Consider the following 24,486-nt stretch of genomic DNA (forward strand, 5'->3'; position numbering starts at 1 on the left):
GTAAATTGTCATAATTTTTGGACTTGTTATGCTCGAAAAATGATTTTTTCATTATTAAATTCGGATTTAGGTGAAAAATAGGTTAATATGAGTTAAATTTCGAATCTAGTCATAGAAAATTAATATGTTGTCACATGCAATTTTACAAGATGTGTGTAAAATAATTGGCTATAAAGAAGTCTTTTTGCATGATTTATGGATTTTTGAAGAAAAATAGCATAAATAGTGACATTATTAGTGGAAAATTAATAAAACATAATCTATGACTTAGGAAAAACGTCTAATGTTGCATTTTATTATCTTTTTCAGATCTAAAATTGAAAAGTTAGTGAAAGTAATTTTTCCATGTTTTTTATGATTATTTTATTAAAAAATCGATAAACCGCAACATTGTTTTTCCGGTAAATTTTCGAAATTTTTAACCTAAGATTTTGAACATTATGAGTGTCATGGAAATTTTCCAGAATGTTCATGAGTTTAAATTTCAAATTTTGAATTTATTTGAAATTTTGTGATTTATTTGAAGTTTAATAGCTTATTTTTGTAATTTTTGGTCCATTTATGAACAATTTTATAAAATATGGGTTAATTATGGTCAAATTATTAGTGAAGACTAAATTTTGAGTCCTAAGAGGCTAGGGTAATTAACTTATGCATAAATATGAGTTTATGTATTTTTGTGATTATAAAATGTTGAAATCACGCAAATCCGTAAAAACCGAGTAATATACGATATTGGCTAATTAAAAGGCGATTTAGCATAAAATTGAGCATGTTCTTACATATTATAATGCTGCATTTTCTTTATGATTGTCATAATTTTAATTTATGTAATTTTGAATTATGTAATTTTACTTAGTATGGCCTTAGTTTTTAATTGGTATTTCCCGAAATGTATGGGAATATCGATTCGGTTGTAATTTTTATTGTGATCTCGTATCACCGTTTTGTAATTTAATAGATTTATTTTATTTTAGTTACAAATGTATAATAGGAAATTATGTAATTTATTATATAATTTTATTCATTCCGGAGTTCCCAAAGACGGATTTCTTCAAGAATGGCGATACATAAAGACGGTGTTACCTCGAGATGCGTGCCACAACCGAAGTTCAAGGGACCAATGGAGTTGGTTTCCGAATATGTAATAGTTAAATAGTTTTTCTATTTTAGGAAAGGCCATACTAGGATTTATTTATTTTATTTATTTTATGCTTGCATTTTATTTTATGTCACATGCATCGCTAAATCGCCATAACTAAACATGCATCCTTATTTTATCGAGTTTATCGACCGTGTCAATTCGAATTATCGTAGTTCACCGCTTTAGTTCACTTAAAACGTGATAGATAATAAATTGACATGACCTCTCGCTAAAACAATTAATTGAGACATAGCCTTACCAAATAGTAGAAACCATGAAAACCTATTTTGCGAGTGAGTGCGCTCGGCTACCCCGGGGTACAAACCTTGTTACGTAGGGGAAGTGGGTGATAAATGTCTATCCACCGAATTCATGTTGATGAAGGTTGCATCGGCTACCCCGTGCCTAAGTTAATGTGGGTTTGGATAATGGACACATTTATTCGAAATTTGGATTGAACTCAACAAAAGTTATTGATAAGGGTTGCATCGGCTACCCCGTGCCCTTGTTGATGTGTTTTGGGCTATAGATAAACATTAAAGTAATTTTATCGACCAAGAGTTCTAAAAGTAGAATCGATTAAAAAGTTAATCTACCGAGTTATATTGATGAAGGTTGCATCGGCTACCCCGTGCCTAAGTCGATATGAATTTGGGTCTTGGAATCATTTATCATAGTTGGGTAGAGGTCACTATGTAAATGCTTTACTTGTTATTTACAAGTATTAATATAACGATAAATGTTTTGTTTTCACTATTCCGTTATTATATTATTCTATTTCTTTACCACAATTCATATACGATATCATTTCAATTTTGATACACATCTCCATTAAAACATCGTAACTAAAGACAAAATTTGAATTTGCTTATAAAACCTCATATGAACCATTGTTAAGGATCTCTTGTAAAGAGTATAGATTAAAGTTATTCATTATCAAACAGGTTTTTTATTCTTGACTAACACATCTACTTACAATGGATTGTTTTTCATGTACTTAAATGAATTAAGTACCTTGAAGCGATAAATTGTTTTGGTAATTAGTTTTGTCCAGAATTCGTAATTGACCAAAATAACGCAACCACTTCAATGAAAGTTTTAAGACTAAAACGAACAAATGAAGAGTGATCTTCGTGAATTCAATTTTGCTTCTCAAAGCAAAAACTCATTGAAATAAGTGGGAGCATTCTCTTAAACTGTTAAGATGAGGACGAGGTTCAAGAAGTAAATGGAATTGATACATGGTAATGTTAAAGGTAAAGTTGTTGAGAATGACGATACTAAACCTATCAATTCCGACCGATAAAGTTTCCATTGTCCTAAATGTTGGACACAAGAAAGGAAACTACCCCAAATTATTGAAGAATCAACAAGTTAGTTGTGGGACATCTAATGGGACTTTCTTCGTTAAATGTTTATTTGATTAAACATAAATTTTGCTAGTATTACTTCGTCAATATTAGAAACCGGTGGTGGTTTTCATCATTATGTTTAATACATAGGATGATTAGAATATGACGACTAGCAACAATGAAGTCAAGAGATAGAGTCATTGTGTACTAAATCTAGTTTTCGGGTTTGGAGTTGTACTTAATTGTGACTATTAAGTACATAAACTCTAAATAAGAATACAATTTGTTATAGATACAAAAAAAAAGGTTTCACTTTTGTGACCCTATACACCATGATTTGATGTATGGCTAGCCCATCATCAAGGTGATTATATTCTAAACCAAACTAGAATAATATATCATGAAGATGATGCTAGACTCAAGTTGGTAACCCAAAATTAAACCTTAAAATTTTGGAATAATGAACGCAAAGAGTTAACGAGTACTCTTGAAACCATTAGATTGTTAATGGTATATGTGTATCTTGTATTGAAAGCAAGATGTCTCGTGCCTTTTGGTTGAAAAGGAGATCGAGGTTATAAATCATTGATCCATAATAGGTTGATCATTCTCTTTTACCAACGATTTAAGTTGACGCTAGTGTGTTCACTTAATAAGGTAAATAGAGAAATCTTTGAAGAAGTTCAAGAGTTCAAGGAATCACGATTTAGTCGTGATGGGATTATCAAAGTGAAGACTTTGATATAAGCCAAGGAAATGTGATATAGTATCACAAGTTAATCTCTCTTAGCACGCATTATGAAATAATGTGTGGATGGATAAGAAATCAAACGCTATTCGATAAGGTTTGAACTTCGATCAAGTTACTTTGAGTTACTTGATCCTTTTGGGGATTTTATCGTTTTGTCTAAATTATTTTTCCACTAAATCGAATCATATAAGATATGAAATGGTAAAAGTACCATGTTTGTAAGTTTTCACAAGAAACAAATGCTCATTTTTCCCTCTTCAATTATCACGAGTACGACGGGTTTGCGGCTCTTGAAGCTGTCTTTCTAAAATACAAGTTTATTTCTAGAAGACAGAGTGGGATAAATTATTCAAGAGCCACAAAGAATGCCACAGAGAATGTTATGTCGCAAGAAACTGGTCTTTCTTGGCTACATGAGACGTTTTGTGTAAGACATTGTTTCTTTTTGAACCTAGGAGGTTAAATTCGTCACTTGTTAAAAATGATGAATTCATGCTACTTTTAAGAAAGTAAAGAGCTTATAACTTACAAAAGAAATTGTTTGATTCAAGTTGATTACTTCTGGAAAGTAATCAACAAATGACTTACATAAGAGTGTTTAAGTCACAACTCAATATAAGGCTTAGAGCCATGAAAATCCAATATAAAAGGCTTGATTAGTTGCAAAGGGTTTTTGCACTAATAAAGAGAAATTTCAAGGTTTGATTGGTTGCAAAGGGTTTTGCACCATTTGAAATGCTTAAGTCTATTTGGATCTTCTTAGGGATTGTGTTTCATTATTATAAAATACACAGCAAGTGAATCTAAAACCCACTTCTTCAACAGAAGGAATGTATTCAATACATGTCATGAGTTTTATAGATTCTTGCAATCCTAAGATAATGTGAAACTTAAGAAAGAATCTTAAGTAGGACATCAATGAGTTGGAATCAACATTTTGATCATGTGATAAAACATTTCTCGATAAGTCGAGAAGTTGTGTTTATACATGGAGTTTAGTGGGAGTTACGGAATTTTTAATTAGTCCGATATGTGGATGACATATTGATCATTGAGAATGATTTAAGACTTTTGGAGTATTATAATACATCTTGAATATCCGGATTTATGAAGATAAATCCACATGATATTAGCGTCATTAAGAAGTCTTATGTTGATAAGATTCATGACTAGTTCAATTAAATTGAATATATTTGATTGATTTCATTTGCTTCCGCTGCCGAATCAATTAAAAAGAAATGATGTATAACACTTCATATGCTTTGAGTATGATGAATTTCTTTCAAAATCGAATTTAAGTAATCTTTACCAAGTAAGCTATAAAGATTACCCTTAAGTGCTTGCAGAAGCATTAAGGCTATGATGCAAAGTGTTTATGATGCAATATTGTGTAAGGGTGTTACACAAGTGACAATTGACAATTGAGATTGCGCATGGTTTCCGACAAAACCATAATCAAAACACATTAGGATGGTTAAGATACCATTGTGGCAATGTTTATTAAGAAGTAGATTTTCTAGAATCGTTCTAGGCAATAAAGAACAATGAGAGACATTTATAACGGAAATTGAGTACACTTGCGATCATGAGATGTGCAAGAAGGATGAGTCCCGCACACTGTGAAAACAGTGGGAGCTATTCTTAGGCTAGAGGGCCTATGTCTTGATTGGATCTCGACACGTACTCAGAAAGTTTTGTAATGCAAATGTATACATTACAAAGGAAAACGAGTATGTAGTGAGGTTAAGTAAGGTACAAAAAACTGATAAAACCTACTAACCAAAGCCTTCTCAAAGGCTAAGCGTGATGAGTCATGTCATTTCAATTGAATTGAAATGAACAACTACGTACAAGATCAAATTAGATTATAGAACATGAAATAGTAATCAGGCATTGACTATTCATATGTGATAATCGCATTTGTCGTTCGAGTTTTACTTTAAAACTCTTTTATTATACTTTGTTACATCCAAACGGGTTGTAGAGACAATTGAACCCCGTTAAAGTGAACACGGATTAGCATTGTATTCGCCCATAGTCACTTGTATGAGGTGACGTCTCGAAGTGACTAGAGTGTGATGCGATTAATGGCAAGTTCAAGTGCCATAGAGTCATGTGAGATGACTAGTCGATCACATAGGCAGACTGTTAGGAACACTTTGTCGGGCAAAGACCGCTTATAGAGTTCCGGCAAATTTATAAAGCCTGGTCGTGGCGAGAGCTACTATAGTATTCTAATGAGTCAATTCTTTTGACTAAAGACATTCGCCTAAGATGGCACATTTGGATTAACTTTGATTTGTGTTACTACGACCTTCGTAAATGGGGTCAAATGGGCATATTTTGGGTTATGATGCTGTGGCTAGTCGAAGGGAATAAGTGCGATAGGAATTGTCCACCCCCTTGTCGGGGTTAAAACAATATCTCAGGGCCACTCGAGGAGTAATTAATTGGAAATGCGTGGCCACGCTCGGAAGGTATCCACGGTGGATAAATCCGGTCAATCGATTATTCTCGGATCGAGGAAACCACTCTCGATATGATCACTTGCAAGTACGACCCGAAAGACACCTTGCATTGAGTGGGAGATAGTAATAGGACAAGAGAATTGGTGACGCACACTTGTCAAGGACAAGTGGGAGATTGTTGGGAAATGTGTCCTCAATAATAGTGCGATCATATGATTTAAATATCATTATTAAATCTCATTTCAAGAATACGGAAGGGATGATACATTACATATATAGTCAACTAGTCCACACATATCGGTAATGATTGGCTGGCTAGAGTTTGACATTACTGTCGTGCGACGGTGGTGATCAGTTGATCCCTTGAGGTCACACCTAAAGGACGATTCCCTTAATTGAAAAGGTTAATTAGTTGTATACCGATACAGATTAATTAATTCCTTAAAATTGAACAATTCGATTTGTGAGAGAGAATATTGATATCTTATTGTAATGGGATTAAATAAGATTTATTTTAGTAATAAAATGATTTGTTGCTAAAATTATTTATTGTTTGAGAAACAATAAAGATAAGAATGAATGGTTAATTATAATTACAAGAAGTTGTGAATTATAACTATATGACCCATTTTATTTATGTGATCAAGTATCACTTGTCAATTTGTTGTATGTAATTTAATTAATTCATGAAATGATATTTATGTGATAAATATGCATTAACTTGATTAATAACATGTATCATACTACATGTGACATATTGTGTGACAAATGACAAATTGACAAAATAAAATGGTAGTCCATTTTAAGTAATGGACCGAAAATGGAGGGTGTGTTAGTGGGTTTTGGTTGTTTTAATTTAATTGATAAAATAAACATAATGATGCCTACCTACAACTAGTCTTACACATCTTACACACCTACTATTTTTGAGAAGAGAAAAAGGAAAAGAAATGATGCCATTTGAGGCTCCAAAAACCGTGACACTCCCTCTCTTTATGGGTTGTTGGTTCTTTTCTTTTATTCTTACACTACCATTCAATTAACATGCAAGTGTTCATGAATATTCTCTCTTCTCTCTCTTTAATCTTCATCAAAAAGATGAGATTTTAATCCAAATTGTTCATGTAAGATTACTAATTTTATCAAAGTAATATATGACTATTAGTAATCAAATTTAAGGTAAACCACAATATAAACATCTAGTACATGTTAGTTTGTGGGATTAAGGGATTGTCTTGGGTGCTACTAATTGGAGAATCTCTACTTTGGGATTTTTGTATGTTCATCCATTATTGGAAAGCTCAAGAACTAACAAGAAGGAGATCTTGTTGGTGCCCAATATGACCGAAATTATTATGGTGAGAAAATGTTTTCTTATCTTCTTTTATTAAAGTTTGCATGCATAAAATCCATCTTTAATTTTATGACAAATTAATTTTAACATATATGAGTATGTTAGTATGTATATAGATCTACATTTCCTTCAGTTACCTGCCGTTGTAGGCGTTGCTGTGGGTAAGGGATTATCTTTCCGTAAAGCAGGTAAGCTTAAATGTAACCCTTGCTTAGAGTCGGCGAACCGAAGTATTCGTGCAGGATCAACATTGTTATGTTCGAACACAATCGAGTTACGAGTGAGCCAGATCGAGCAGGACACAAAAGAAATAAAGAAGGGAGTTAGACCCAGATGAAGAAATATGATGAAGGTAGGATATGTGATCAGCTAGCCAGCGGAGGAAAGAGACTTCTGGGTTGGCAAGGGATTGTATGCCAAGCATAGAACTATGTCAGACATGTTGAATAACATCGCAAGAGCGGAATAAATGGCCAGGATTTTCAGGGCAACACCGACAAAAAACGCAGGTAGTATCAAGCTGAAAGCCACAGTGAGCAAGGGTCATCATAGTTGGAAGAATATTATGCACAAGCCTCCAGATAAAAATGGCAAATTTGTTTGAAAAAGGAAACCGCCATATAATCCTCCAAGGAAAAGACTAGGGCAATGATACAGGAAGCGAGGCTTGAGATAAGAGATATGCATACCCAGAACGGACATTGTAACTTCCATCTTCAGTATATTTCCAGTAAAGAAAGTTATCCGGAGCAAGAATAGGTGGTTTCATAGCTAGAATATCTTTAGCGGTAGATTGCGCAAAAAGATTATAAATTATCCATGGATTCCAGGAACCATTATCAAGTACCAACTCAGAGATAGTTGGAACTAAAGGGGGTGGGGCCGCCTCCAAATCGGTGGTTGACCCTGCACCCAAGGACTAGAGAAAAGGTCCAAATAAATACCGTTACCAACTTTCCAAACCAAAGCAGGTGCGCAAGAAGCAACAGCACGACAAACACCCTTCCAAACATAAGAAGGTTGAGTAACTTTGGACTTTAACCCGGGAATAGGAAGATCCTTTCTATATTTTGGGGCAAGATACTTCGCAAGTAGTCTAGCAGGTTTATGATGAAGGCACCAAATTTTTTTCATGAGAGTTACTTGGCCAAGAATCGTCACTGATTTAATACCCAACCCGCCGTTATCCTTTAGAGCGTGCAAGTGCTGTTGAGACAGCCAGTGAATGGAGCGTCGTTTTGTATCTTTGCTCCACCAGAAAGCAAAAATTAAGGAATCAAGCTTGCGAGAAATAGCAAGAGGCAAAGGGATAGCAGCAAGAATATGAGCCATCGAACCAAGCAGAATAGAATTGATAATTACCAATTTGCTAGACTGAGACAGATGCAGAGAAGACCAAGAGGAAACACAGGATTTTAGTTTATCAATAAGCCCTTGAAAAGCAGTCGTCTTCTGTTTAGGTAGATCCACCGGAACACCTAAATAGGTACCAAAGATAGAAGAGTCTTTCATTCGAAGAATTGAAGTCATGTGGGGCTTGAAATCGTCTGGCGAATTGGGGCTGAATTTTACGAAGGACTTGTCAAGATTTATCATCTGACCAGAAGTAGCCTCAAAGCTTTGAAAAATATCCCGGAGAACCTCGAAAGATGAAGGAGTTGCCTTGCAGCAAATGAAAGCATCATCCACATAAAAAAGATGCGAAAGAGGGGGAGCATACCGAGATATCTTGAGTCCATGGATTTGATGTTGAGACTTAGCTTTTCGTAATTAACAAGACAAAATCTCCATACACATAATAAACAAATAAGGAGATAGTGGATCACCTTGGCGCAAGCCACAAGTAGGATGAAAAGAACCCGAAGGTTCTCCATTAATCATAACACTGTAGTTAACCGTTCAAATACATACCCAGATTAGATTGCACCAAGTTGTAGGAAACCCGAAACGTTCCAAAACCGACATGAGGAAATGCCAAGAAACACGATCAAAGGCCTTATGCATATCAAGTTTAAGAACAGAATAAAATTTCGTTCCTTTTTTAGTCTTGTTGAGATAATGCATAATCTCATGGGCAATAAGGCAACCATCAGACATAAGATGGCCAGGAACAAAAACTTGTTGGGAATCAGAGATAAGAGAAGGAATCACCAATTTCAGACGGTTAGCGAGGCACTTAGAAGCCAAACGGTAGACAACATTACAAAGGCTAATAGGGCGGTACTGGGAGACTAATTCCGGTTTATCGACCTTGGATATAAGAACTATAAGTGTGTTATTCCACTCCTTCAACATTATGGCGGAATTCAGAAACCGTAAAATAGCCGATGTAACCAGATGGCCAATCTGTGGCCAAAAAATATGGAAACATTTTGGAGTAATACCATTTAGGCGAGGAGATTTCGACCCATCCATGCCCCGGAGTGCACGAAGAAAATCCTGTTCCGAGAACACTACAAGAAAAAGGCTGATTTGCAACGGACTAATTGCAACGAACTGTATAAGCCGTTGCTAAGTATTACTTGCAACAGATATTATTATATTTGCAACGGATATTAAATTATGCAACGGCTAAATGAAAATTTGCAACGGATATTAAATTATGTAACGGCTTAATGAAAATTTGCAACGGATATGCGTCATATCTATTTACCCGCCTAATAAATTTAAAGCTGGTTAATTTATGCAACGGATTTTGTAATGCCTATCCGTTGCATATTGGTTAAACTCCTAAAATTCCCAATAAACCATCATGCGCGGGTTTTATTTCCATTTTCCCTCTTTATTAAAAACTCATCTTTTATACTATTTAGACAAGTCAAAATTCACAACCCCAAATTCACAACCCCAACTCCACCTCCTGATCGTGTGTGACGATTCCTTTTCCAAAAAAAAAAAAAAAAAAAAAAAGCTACGCGACCGCCGTTCGATCTCGTCCACGGCGGACCACCGCATCTCCACCCGGTACCACCGGCCGCAGCCTCCTTCCTCGCCCTCGACGGTATGTGTCGTCCCCTTCTCTTCTGCAATTTTTTTTAATTTTAAATTAGGGTTTGATTTGTATAGTTTTATTATTGATTTTTGATGTTTTTGGATGTTTGATTGTTGAATTTCGATATTTGTTGAGTTGAAATTGGATGTTTGATTGTTTAGTTGAAATTGGATGTTAATAAGTTAATAAATTAGGATGAAAATCATATCAGAAATTTCCAGTCTTTGAAAATTGTCGTCGTCGGAACCCTAATTTCTCTCCTATATCGTATTTTCCGTCATCGTTGTGAGATTTAGCAGGTTAGTTCTTCAATTAGAATTGTGGGTTAAGTTTACCATCTGATTAATTTGGTCATGCAAAAGTGTTGTATCTTGAATCTGATTCATTTAGAATTCTGGGTTTGTTATAACGTGTTCTATCTTTGTTGACTTTAGATTTTCCTGAAAAGGCGATGACTTTAGATTTTGAATCATTTGCAAAAGCAATTTCAGATTTCCAGTTGATGTCACCAGCAAAACCAAGTACCAAGTTGAAGCACTGATAACCATTTTCATTGTTATTCTCAACTTTCTCTTACTCTTTTATTTGGTAAGCTTTATCCATTTTAATTAGTCTCAATTCAATTTTTGATAATTTGATTTGTTTTCGAACTTTGATTTGTTTTGGAGCTTTGGATATTTTGTTAGCTGATTAAAGCTTGTATATGTTTGTTATGAATTGTGGATTTGTAAGTAATTGTCTGATTTTGCCATTATGAATTGTGGGGTTCTGAATTATCAGAAAGATCTGTGGCTGAGTTTATCTCTATCAGTAATTTCTTCGATCTACGCACCAGTCACCATGCTCGTTGGCGTTCATCATCACCCGCACTAGACATCACCCACCACTTAACCTCCATTCGACCATCAAAGACGAACAATCAAGCCTAATTCTTATGGTGTTATAAGGGCTAGCTCCTTTTAAAGTATACAAATGATGTATACTAAGCGTGTTAGAATGCTCATTTCTCCCTTTTCCGCTTATGTTTCTTCATTTTTCTCCATCTTTGCCCTGGTAGGTGGTAGCTTTGTGCATTTCTTTGTCAACTTTTTCTAACAACATTATCATATGTGATATTTGTGTATGGCTTGGCTGAAACCAAGAAATCATCAAACAAAATCATCAACTAGAGTGATCGACATAGAAGATCAATCAACTCATAATATTTCTCATCCATCTACTGTCTTTCTCTTTCAGTGGGGGTATTTGATCAGATGTTTACACCTCTGGCTGACCACATGCTTGATATGCTGAGCAATGATGAGGGTTATGATGATCGAATCTTCAAGCCTGCACTTGTTCCTCTGCTACCAAATATGGTAAACACGTGCACTGAATGTAGCTTTGATGATTTTTTTTTTTTTTTTTTTTTTTGCATTCTTGATTTCCTGGGTTTTAGAATCCAATTCATAGCATTGTCCCGTCCGTTCTGATTTGGAGCCAATTCTCAATATGCTGGAAAATCTGGCTACTATATGAGCATTGAAAAAATAGGTGAGGTATAGTCTAATCTGCAATTTGACATGGATAGCAAAGTAAGTTGTCTCCTAGGCCAAAATTGCTCAATTTAACTCTTCAATTTGACATAGATTATTGGGCCGAGATTTATTGTACAGCTAGAGTTGCACAATGTGAACTTTTTTTGTCCAAAATGGCTAATGAAGATGCAAGGAACATAATCTTGTCAATTTGGTTTATGCTAATCTGAAATGGGGGAAAACCCGAGGTCTTCTATGCAAATATAGGAATATAACTATGCATTCATATATTACTTTGATTGTTATTTTGTTGCAATTGCTTCAAATTATTTTGACAAAGTACAAAGAATGGAGGCGTTTCTACAAGCAAAGTTTGGGTCTGACTTTGACCCAAATTGTGATAGCAACCAGTTCCAAAATCGAGACGACTTCAATGATGATGGTGGAAGTGGCAACTCGACATCAATCCCAACTAATTAGCTAGATTACTCCATAATAGCTAGACAACGAAATTGCTTAGCAAATTACGTATGGATTTTTTTTGAGGATGTTTTCAATGTATGTACTCTTTTAAATTTGCTAAATGAACAATTCCAAGTTTCTATATTGTTGGCTTCTTTAAAGTTTATTGTTTAATTGTTTGATATCGTAACGAAATGGAGGAAAATGGATGCAGGAATGCTTGAATCTCCCATTTGTGTTTGCAACGGAAATTACAGTTTTTGTGACAGCTATCCATTAATTTAAAAAGTCAATGCATTTGTGTTTGCAACGGAAATTACAGGTTTTGTGACGGCTATCCATTAATTTAAAAAGTCAATTTGTTGACTTTTCCCTCTACTATGCAACGGAAAACATTTTTTTTGCAACGGAAATCCGTCTCATAATTGACCAAATAGGTGCCACGTGGACCTCATTTAAGCAACGGATCATTCGTTGCAAATAATATACGTCCGTTGCATAAAAATTAGCAACGCTGATCCGTTGCATTTTTTTCATTTGCAACGCCATATAAGCAACGCACCAGTTTGCAACGTATATCCGTTGCAAACTGTATATAAGCAACGGATTAGGGTTATTTCGCAACGGACAAGTGGGAGTTTGTTGGAGCTGTGTCCTCCAGTTAGTGCGGATAACGTCATTGCACATACACTTGTACGGACAAGTGGGAGCTTGTTGGGGCTGGTGTCCTTTACAGTTAGTGCAAGGACTTATAAATCTCTAAAAGGATCAAAGGGTATACTTTTGTATTATAATCAGTTGGTCCACGTTTATCAATAACGGTTGGCTTGCTAGATAAGTTTGACGTTATTGTCATACAGATGGCGGTGATCAACTGGTCCCTAAAAGTCACACCTATAGGATACGTTTGAGAGATGTGACGGTATGAAAATACAGTCATGTTGATGCCAGAAAATTGACTAAGCAGTTAGTCCGAGTTATTTGACTAATAATTAGTCAAAATGCGATGTTGAGATAATTATTTAATACGGATTAAATAATAATGGCTAAGGCGAATTAAGCAGTTAATTCGTAAATAAAATATAAACGATTATATTTAATTAATGTATATTGAATTAATTATACAATATTGTCTTTGTCGGACATGTATTAATATATCGGCTAATCCTTGTTACTAGGCGATATTTTTAAATACCGATAACCGATGACAATTTATAATAAGACCGCATCATATACATTTAGTAATTTGGAGTCGGATCACGAGTTTAAATGAAGAGGAAATGAAAAAGCCCATGGCTCCCCCTCTCACTCGGTTTTGGCCGAACCAAATGAACAAAAGAGAGCTCTCTCTCTTTTGTGACCTAATGATTCATTAGTGAAAAATAATTAGGGTTTTGGAAGGGCATTTTTCTCTCTCAAAACCTAGATCTCACATCTAAGAAAAACTCACACAACTATTCTCTCAATATTATATTGCAAGGCAATTAGAGAATACATTTCTAGCACAAAGGCATAGTCTCAGACGGTCTTGGGTGCAACGATTAGGAGGAAATCTCTGTTGATTTCTGTTCTTTACGCCGCACTACAAAGGACCCGAGGTTGATTCTTAATCTTTATCGTTTCATTGTTGTTTTTCTTTATGACAATAAATTGCATATTAAATTTACGTTATAGTCCTATAATTTAAGGGTATTATACGGATATTACCCCACAAGTGGTATCAGAGCGAGGCCACGTAAATTTTTCTATGTGATTTTCATAAAACGATTTGAATCGATAATTTTTTTTTGCCTTGAATACCGTTCGGCCGAACTGATATGCTCACGGCTGTTTTCTGTTTTTTTCTTTCTTGAAAACCGTGACATGCTGCTGTACACGGCTGTTTTTTTTCCCGTGTTTTCTCGTCTGTTTCTGTTGTAAACAGTCGGCCGAACTGTTCAGTCGATCGAGGACTGCAGTGTCTCGATCGATTGTTTTTGTTTTCGATTTGATTTTGCATATTGTTATTATAAACGGTTATTATTGCAATATGTTAAAGTTTTGACAATTGTAGATTTACTTCTATACGGATTAGGTTTAAATTGCAATTGGGTTTTTTTTGTCAAATCGATTTTGTTTGGTTTTGGCCGAGCTATAAAAATTTGAGCCGCTGAAAATTGTTTTTGCTCTCTTTGCTCTCGGCAAAACCCGCTGGAAAATAAAAAAAAAAAAAAAAATTTCGTGTTTTTCCTTCTTTTGGCCACAGCTGGAATTTTTTTTGTTCTAAATTTTTCCTTTTTGGCCATAACATGTGCATAATACGGATTTTGTGCACTCGCTTGATAGTGAAACGGTTCACCCACGTACAATTTAGTTACTTTAAAACGATTTAAAGTAACGGATTATCACGGATTAAAATTAACTTGACTAAAGCGGTTTTGTCACATAATTTTAATCATTAAAGGTGGTTTGGATAAATTTAACATAATTACGGAATTATGTCACGAATAAATTTTGTTTTAGTTGATGCATTTTATTTATCGTTATTTTGAATGTTTTTGAATGCTTACATTACGTATTTATTTTATTTTACAAACGGTTGTAACTTAGTGTGGCCTTAGTAGAACGTGTTACCGTAATGATGGAACACGGTCTTGGTTGTATTTTGAGATCTCGTATCTCCATTTTTATTTTTTCCCTTGTAATTACAGTTTTTATTTAGAATGTAAATAGGTTTATATTTTGTAAATTTTAATTGTAATTTTGAGAAGACCAAAGATGGAGATCGGATGCTCACTCCCGCTACATGGACAAAGATGGAACATCAAGACAAACTTCTTGGGTCCAACGGTGGATTCCAAAGTTGTATTTTGTTCTTTTTACTAGGATAGGCCACACTAGGAATTTTTATTTACGTTTTGCATTCTTTCATTTATTTTATCGTAACGATAGATTGCATCATATTCCGCCTAAAAACCAAACCACCTAATAATTGCATGAAAACTGACTCATATAGAGGTCACGCGTTAGTTTTCTATGACATTCATATGTCACACGATTTAAGCCATCATCTAAATTAATTCATTCACGCAGTTGCTAGTTATTCGTTCACTTAAAATGAATTTAAACTTAGTTGATGGGATCTTCCTCGTATAAACCAAAATTGAGAATGGTCTTTATAGGTCAAACTCCAATGAGTCCCTTCTTCGTCGGTAGGCATAATATGACCCCTTCTACGTCGGGTAAGTTGGAACCGATTGACCTATTTTATCTCAACGCTATGGTCACTCGTACGATCCTGTGATCATGGTGGACTATAGATAGGATTTACGGAAATCTATCGACCAAGAGTTCTTACGGAAGAATTAGCTAAACAGTTGGCTTATCAATTTACGGAAATTGAGTCTTGGGATCACTTGTATTATTCTTGAGGGAGATCAATTATGCAAGTGCAATGAGTCTAAAATGAATTTTAAATAGACTTAAATCACCTCGATGAGTTGCTTATTATTTCGTTTTTGTTTTTCTTTCTTTTTCAGTGTAGAACACGAACTTTTAAACTGCTAATAACGAAATGGCTGGTCCTACTAACGACCCAATGCCAAGTGCCACATTGGACCGTGAGTCCGGCCGGATCTTCATGAATCGGATGAATCAGTCTACTCGATGAAGAATGATGGATCAAACTTCGCGGACCGGGAGGCGGCATTACGGAATCTGCCGCTGGCGACGGAAGCTCAAATATCTAATTGAGCCCATCCCGCCAAACCCAGGTCCCACGGCTAGAGCTAATGAGATCGCCAAGTTTAACGATTTCTGTATGGAAGCGGGTGCGATTAAAAACGTACTCATTTTTGCAATGGAACCCAATTTGCATAAACGCTTCATAGCCCATGGTGCAAACAAGATTTTCACCACGCTCACTAAGGAATTCTCAAAGCACCAAGAATCGTGACCTATGAGCATACCACTCGCTTCTTTGATGCGAGACTCGGGAATGGGCCAACCAGTTAGCCCACACATTCTCGGCATGATTGAGAATGTCAAGAAGCTGGAGACGCTTGATTGTAAAATCAGCGAGAACATTGTGATTGACCGCATGCTTCATTCACTCCATGATGGTTTTGCGCTCTTTAGAGCGAATTACTATATGAATGATTTGAAGAAAAGTCCCCATGAATTGCACTCCCTTCTCGTACATGCACGAGAAGGACATGAAGTTCGGTGGGAGTATGAAACAGGATGTTCTCGTTGTGTCAAACAAGGGCAAGGGTAAGGGCAAAGCTAAAGCGGACCTAGCAGTAGGTAAGGCGAAGTTTAAGAAGTCGGGTTCAGGTAAGAGTGGGCCTGGTGAGTCGAGCAACTCATCAGGCGCGACAAAGAGCAAGAATGAAAACATGGAATGCCATCATTGCCACAAGACTGGGCATTGGAGGCGTACATGTCCTGTTTACCATGAGGACATAAAAGCAGGTCGCGTTAAACCTGTTGGTATGTCTTCTTCTTCTACTTTTATTCATATGATTGAGATTAACCACGCAAGTTACGGAACTTGGGTACTAGATACTGGTTGTGGTTCTCATCTGTGTAATCATGTGCGGGGGCTCGATACATCGAACCCCTCGTAAAGGGTGAGGCGGACTGCGTGTCGGGAATGGAGCACGAGTGGCGCCGTCTCGAGGGGAACATATGTGATCCAGACTTCCTAGCGGATTTGAGTTATCTTTATATAATCGCTATTATGTACCAGTCTTTCGAAAAACATTATTTCGGTTTTCGCACTTGACAAACTTGGTTTTTCATTTGTAATAGAGAATAATACTTGCATTTTCTCATTACACGATATGATTTATGGCAAGGCAGTCTCCATGAACGGAATTTATGTTTTAGATCAGACCACCGAAATATTACACGTAATGAATAAAAAAATAAAGGTTGGTGACAAAGATCAAACGTATCTATGGCACTGCCGTATGGGACACATTAATGAGAAACGCGTAAAACAGCTCATCCAAAATGGAGCTATCTCGGCCTTTGATTTTCAATCATTTGGCACGTGTGAATCATGTCTCATCGGTAAGATGACTCGTATTTCCTTCAAAGGTGTTGGAATGCGCGGCTGCGACCTATTAGGACTCATACATACGGATGTATGTGGGCCTATGTCAATCACCGCACGAGAAGGCTATAGGTATTTCATCACTTTCACGGACGATTTAAGTAGATATGGCTATGTCTACTTAATGAAGCACAAAAGTGAATCCTTTGAGAAATTCAAAGAATACCAGAATAGGGCAGAACCTACTGGGTAGAAAGATTAAAACATTACGTTCAGATCGTGGTGGCGAGTATCTTTCTCACGAGTTTGATCAACACCTCAAAGACTGTGGGATTGCCTTACAGTTAACTCCACCTGGAACACCTCAGTTGAATGGTGTGTCCGAACGGAGAAATCGAACTCTACTTGATATGGTTCGATCCATGATGAGTCACACCGTGTTGCCTGACTCATTGTGGGGTTATGCTCTTTTTGTCACCGCTCTAATACTTAACCGAAGTCCGTCTAAAGCTGTTGACAAGACTCCATATGAACTATGGAAGGGAACGGTCCCTAACTTGTCCTTTATACGGGTTTGGGGCTGCGAGGCTTATGTCAAGTGGAGACACGAGGACAAGCTCGGCCCACGATCGGTCAAGACATACTTTATAGGTTATCCTAAAGGAACACTTGGTCATTACTTCTATTCGCCAACCGAACAACGTGTTTTTGTTGCGGCTAGTGCGACATTCTTAGAGAAGGAATTTCTCGAGAATGCAAAGAGTGATAGAACCTTCGACCTGTCGGAGATTCCAGAACCAAACACCGAGCAACCATTGGAGGAACCAATTCCTTCAATCCCGGCTGCGGTGAATATTCCTGAGGAACCTAGGAGGTCGGGAAGAGTCTCTATTCCTCCGGACAGATACATTGGTATGGTCGAGGAACATGACATAGATGACATTCTACTCTTAACGAGTAGTGAACCCGCAACCTATAAAGGTGCCATAACCAGTTCTGACTCAAAGCTATGGCTTGAGGCCATGCAATCCGAGATGGACTCCATGTATGAGAACAACGTATGGGATCTTGTTGACTTACCTGCTAAGGTTCGTCCCCTTCAATGCAAATGGCTTTACAAGATAAAGCATTTCAGTGAAAGGTCAACAAGATATCTATAAAGCACGACTAGTTGCTAAAGGTTTCACCCAAGTGCCAGGTTTGCACTACGATGAAATTTTTGCACCCGTAGTCATGCTGCGTTCCATTCGGATTATCTTAGCGATTGCCGCTTTTCATGACTATGAAATTTGGCAGATGGATGTGAAAACCGCCTTCTTAAACGGTTATTTGGAGGAAGAGTTGTACATGGTACAACCCGAAGGTTTCATCGATCCTGAACATCCTAAGAAAGTATGCAAGCTTAAGCGGTCCATTTATGGACTTAAGCAAGCATCTCGGAGTTGGAATCATCGCTTCGACCAAGTGATAAAAGACAATGGATTTACTCGATCGGTCGAGGAACCATGTCTATATATCAAGTCGAGTGGGAGCAAGATTGTCTTCCTAATATTGTATGTTGACGACATACTCCTGATTGGGAATGACATACCTCTCTTAACTTCGGTGAAAGTATGGTTGAAAAACCATTTCCGGATGAAAGATCTGGGTGAGGCACAAAGAATTTTGGGCATCCGTATCTATCGAGATAGATCACGGCGGATGTTATCTCTCGATCGGGAGTCTTACATAGACAAAATCCTAGAGAGATTCAAAGCATGACTAACTCTAAAAGGGGTTTCTTCCTATGGCTCCAGTGGGTGCACTTGAGCAAGTCTCGGGCACCGAGACACCGGAAGAGAAAGAGCGCATGACACGGATTCCTTATGCCTCGGCTATAGGATCAATCATGTATGCCATGATATGCACACGTCCGGGGACGTGGCATATGCGTGAGTATGACAAGTCGATTCCAACAAACATCCAGGTGAATCACATTGGTGGTTTGTCAAGAACATTCTTAAGTACCTACGGAGGACTAAAGATTAGGCATTGACTTATGAAGGCCCTCAAAAGCTATGCGCAACCGGTTACGCAAATGCTAGCTTCCAAACGGATCGAGATGACTCGAAATCTCAGTCTGGATTCGTTTTTACTCTTAATGGCGCTGCAGTCAGCTGGAAGAGTTCCAAACAAACTGTTACATCAGATTCTACGACTGAGTCCGAGTACTATGCCGCGTCTGAAGCTACAAAGGAAGCGATATGGATGCGTCAATTCTTACATGGACTATCCGTAGTGCGTAGTTCGAATGACCCGATAACCATCTATTGCGACAATAGTGGTGCCATCTTCCAAGCTAAGGAGCCTAAGTCTAGCAACAAGTCTAGACATGTACAACGGAAAGCTCATCTAATCCGAGATTACGTGGAGCAAAAAGAAGTAGTGATAGAAAAGATTGCTACAGATGATAACATAGCAGATCCTCTCACTAAACCATTACGACAAGATAAGCATGAAGGGCACGTTAATTCCATGGCAATTAAACGTGTTCCTAAGTTGTAGTACTCTTTTATGGATTAGATTCATTTTCTTTTGTACTCTATACAACATCATCGTTTTGATATTTATATATTTTGTTTTTCATGTGGATTTGTACGACAAATTTTGAACATCACAAAGTGAACTGAACAAACATTATATTTTTGGTCCTTAATTGCCCACGTGAGCTGATAACTCAAGGTAATTATTTTGTGACGTTGGTTGATGGTGGGTTCAACGAGCCATAAGTCAAAAGGTTGGTGACCAATCACGGAGGCGATTTATACGGATATCTCGTAGGACACAATTGTGACATCGACGTGGAGTCCTAAATGTTTTATAACATTCGGTGCCGGTCGTGGATAGGACCTCCATGGTGATCCTAAGAGTCGATTCTTTTGACTATCGTCTGTCTCTTGAGACTAAAGGCGATTTTGGGTGACTTTGGTTTCTTTCTCACGGTCATCCGTAACGGGGGCCAAGTTGATTTTTTTCGGGTCATTTCATCTTTGTGCTTAGATCGGAAGGAGTCGAGTTGAAGGAAATATTCAGCCTTTATCAGTACTCGATATTTTTCAGGGCCACTCGAGGAGTCAGAATCGAAATGCATGGCCATGCTCGAATACGGTCGTTTTATCGGTTGAGTTACTCTCTAGTCGGGAAACCACTCTAGATACTGGATCGATTGTAAATACGACCTTTGCGGATCCGGATCGCAAATTGTTTTACATTGAGTGGGAGAAATTTTAAATGAATATGAGAATCGGTTATCGCACATACACTTGTACGGACAAGTGGGAGTTTGTTGAGCTGTGTCCTCCGGTTAGTGCGGATAACGTCATTGCACATACACTTGTACGGACAAGTGGGAGCTTGTTGGGGCTGGTGTCCTTTGATTAGTGCAAGGACTTATAAATCTCTAAAAGGATCAAAGGGTATACTTTTGTATTATAATCAGTTGGTCCACGTTTATCAATAACGGTTGGCTTGCTAGATAAGTTTGACGTTATTGTCATACAGATGGCGGTGATCAACTGGTCCCTAAAAGTCACACCTATAGGATACGTTTGAGAGATGTGACGGTATGAAAATACATCATGTTGATGCGGAAAATTGACTAAGCAGTTAGTCCGAGTTATTTGACTAATAATTAGTCAAAATGCGATGTTGAGATAATTATTTAATACGGATTAAATAATAATGGCTAAGGCGAATTAAGCAGTTAATTCGTAAATAAAATATAAACGATTATATTTAATTAATGTATATTGAATTAATTATACAATATTGTCTTTGTCGGACATGTATTAATATATCGGCTAATCCTTGTTACTAGGCGATATTTTTAAATACCGATAACCGATGACAATTTATAATAAGACCGCATCATATACATTTAGTAATTTGGAGTCGGATCACGAGTTTAAATGAAGAGGAAATGAAAAAGCCCATGGCTCCCCCTCTCACTCGGTTTTGGCCGAACCAAATGAACAAAAGAGAGCTCTCTCTCTTTTGTGACCTAATGATTCATTAGTGAAAAATAATTAGGGTTTTGGAAGGGCATTTTTCTCTTTCAAAACCTAGATCTCACATCTAAGAAAAACTCACACAACTATTCTCTCAATATTGCAAGGCAATTAGAGAATACATTTCTAGCACAAAGGCATAGTCTCAGACGGTCTTGGGTGCAACGATTAGAAGGAAATCTCTGTTGATTTCTGTTCTTTACGCCGCACTACAAAGGACCCGAGGTTGATTCTTAATCTTAATTGTTTCATTGTTGTTTTTCGTTTATGACAATAAATTGCATATTAAATTTACGTTATAGTCCTATAATTTAAGGGTATTATACGGATATTACCCCACAGAAGTACCCATCGCAGAATGGAACGGCGAACAAAGGCCAGCTTACGCGACAGCACAAACATTGAGGATCCATAGAAAGAAGTATCCCAAACCGTGGTAACAAGCTTTTGAACCTCTGGAAAAGCTAAACACTAGTTATCAATACGGTATGGTCGTCTACGTGGTGTTGAGACTGGAAACAACGTAAGGATAATGGGTGTATGATCGGAAACAAGAATAGAAAGATGAGTAACAAAGGCAATATGAAAGAGATGAGACCAGTCCTGATTGGCATAGGCACGATCAAGCCGTTCCATAATAATGTTTGAATTAAGCTAACTGTTCATCCAAGTAAAACGAGGACCAAGGAAAGGGAGATCCGTAAGGCCATTGGCAATTTTCCACGCGGTGAAATCACATTGTCCACGAATGGAACTGGTACCCCCAAGCTTGTTAGAAAAAAATTCGACCTGATTGAAATCCCCAATCAACAACAAAGGAGTGATGCCCGAGATTAAAGATATAATACGATCCCACAAAGACTATCGATACTCAAACCTTGCTTCTCCATATATAAATAAAACATACATTACATAATTTTTACAAGGTGGCCTAGTGAAGGCAATTTTACATAAGATGTAGTGAGATTCTAAGCAAAGGGTAGTTAGTACAACAGAGTCATTCCACCACAAAAAGGAGGCCACCACTACGTCCTTCCGAGTCGACCCCGCAGAAGTATGGCAGGCCCAGGTGAGAAGTTTTAGAGGATGTTGAAGCTACTGAAGTAATGGTTTCTTGCAAAACAAAATTGACGAATGATATTGGTGGGCGCATCTAAGTAGAAAAGGAATTGTAGGATCATCCGCTGCACCTAGCCCCCTACAATTCCAGCAAAAGAGCTTCATTGGAGTATGGGTGACGAATTAAGGTCCGCCGCCAGACCTAAAACAGGGAAGGCATCTTCATCTCTGGAACAAGGAGAAGTAAAAAGCATTAATGGAGAGTCATGTAACAAATTTTGAGAGACTTGTTTCAGCCGAGGTCTCTTAACCACAGGGCAGTCCAAGATTGAAAAAACAAAAGGACAAAAAGTTCGCTTCTTGCCCGAGTTCAGAACATATGAAGTAGAACTTGTTATCCAGAGACCATTAGAACAGAAAGGTGGAATATTTATAAATCCCAGTAGAAGAGAAGATGGTTCAGGCACAAAGTCATGATCGACAGCCAAATCCAAAAACTTCGATCTATTAGATCATTTAAACCGAGTGCGACTGTAAAAGTTAAAACCAACTCCTACCTTGCATTTGTAGACAAACTTCACCGACCTATAATGTGAAACCACAGTAGGAACATCAGGCCTAGAAGCAACAGAATCACGAAAAAGGCATCCCACATCAACTGACTGGGGTTGTGTGGAAGGTTCCCCGAGTCCCAAATTTAAAGAGGCATCAACAGCTTCATCTGGAACTGACATACAAAAAGCAAGTGAGGCAGCCCTGCCACCAGAAGGCTCACCAGCAGCAACAGAAGAAGGACATGTAGAATTGGCCTCTTGAGAAAAGGAAAGGTTTCAAGAAGAACCTCACGCGACAGGTCCTCATGAATCCTGCATTCCGGTGGAGGAACAGAGCATGAACCATCAGGCTCATCATCCGAGGGTGAAGATGAGAACGAGAAAACTGGTGAGGCACCACCAGAGTCAACAATAACAGAGTCAGAGGGCGAGACAATATTAATCTCAGTGCTCATGTATTTTAAAAGCGCAGGTAAGCCCAGAATATCAGGCGACTAAAAATAAGACCCAGGTGGGCCATGGAGGACCATCAAGCCACGAGCAGTTAACTCATCCAAACGAGCTTGAATACCACGGGCCCCGTGCACTTTACCAGAAGGGCAAAAAGACACACGGTGACCAACTTGGCTACAAATCTTGCAGAAACGAAAGACTCCCTCATAGGAGAAGCCAATCCACTTGATGCACCACAATCTTGGGGTGAGTCACCTGGTGATTAACACAAGATTTGTTCCTTACTTGTCATATGCTATAAGTGAGGCAAACATGACAAGAACTAAACTCTCAAATTAAAATGTAAATTAACCCAAAGTGATATTTTCCCAATTAAAATAAGACCGGGTGTTACAATAGTGATTAGAGACTTACTAATTTTATTAAATATAATAGTAAAAAACTTATTATACAAAGTGGAAATTACGATGTAGAATTGGATAATAAACACGTAACATGAAAAAAATTTGAAATTTTGTACGCATAAACCTACTTTTTATTTATATCATATCATTTAAAATTCAATAATTATCACAGAGTTGCTTATTACTCTTGCATCACACGAGCAATCATCCTAGTAGTTGCTTATTTATATCATATCATTTAAAATTCAATAATTATCACAGGTCTTGGTATAGACGGGTGGGGCGAACAGACGGGTAAAGACCTCTAATAAAATGGGTAGGGGGGACAAGGTGGGGCACCCCCATATGCTTCCCACTTTATGGCAAATGGGTATTTTGTGAGGGAAAGTGGTATCCGTCTATACGTATAGACGGATAGTGTCCGTCTATAATGAGAATTTGTGTTCTAATAATTGTCCTTTTTTAATGGCAATATAAGCAACCTTTATCATTAATAATATCAGTTTGTCTTCCTTAAACTGATGTTAACTTAAGACGAGAAAAATATCGCCATTTTATAATAAAAAATGATCATTAATGAGAAAAAATTATAACTAATACTGTCACTTCCTAACAGTAAAAACTTGTTATCTAAAATATTTACATTTATCCTAAAATGATCACATGTTTTCCTTCACCCTGAATCTTTCTCATAATACCACTAAATGGATCATATAGAGTTAAAAAATAGCACTTAAAAAGAAGCAAGAAAGGAAATACTTTTTGAAAATTTAAATTTGGAAATCATGTTGCACTTGTGAAAAGAATGTCTACATGAACTACAACGCCTACATGTAATCAAATAACATTTTCTAATTCACATGAATTCTAAAATCATGTGATATGACACTTC

General features: G+C 37.2%; 1 protein-coding gene across 1 annotated transcript; it reads right to left on the reverse strand.

Moving 5' to 3' along the window:
- Positions 1-7,438: 7,438 nt before the first annotated feature.
- Positions 7,439-23,192, reverse strand: LOC141595457 (uncharacterized). The gene is made up of 6 exons (XM_074415425.1): positions 23,081-23,192; positions 22,741-22,994; positions 8,981-9,415; positions 8,020-8,731; positions 7,759-7,975; positions 7,439-7,589 (listed from the first exon to the last, which is right to left on the reverse strand). The coding sequence occupies exons 1-6, from the start codon at positions 23,190-23,192 to the stop codon at positions 7,439-7,441; spliced, it is 1,881 nt and encodes a 626-aa protein (XP_074271526.1).
- Between the last annotated feature and the right edge of the window lie 1,294 nt (positions 23,193-24,486).

Source organism: Silene latifolia, chromosome 8, assembly GCF_048544455.1.
Source record: "Silene latifolia isolate original U9 population chromosome 8, ASM4854445v1, whole genome shotgun sequence".
NCBI classification, from domain to species: Eukaryota; Viridiplantae; Streptophyta; class Magnoliopsida; order Caryophyllales; family Caryophyllaceae; genus Silene; species Silene latifolia.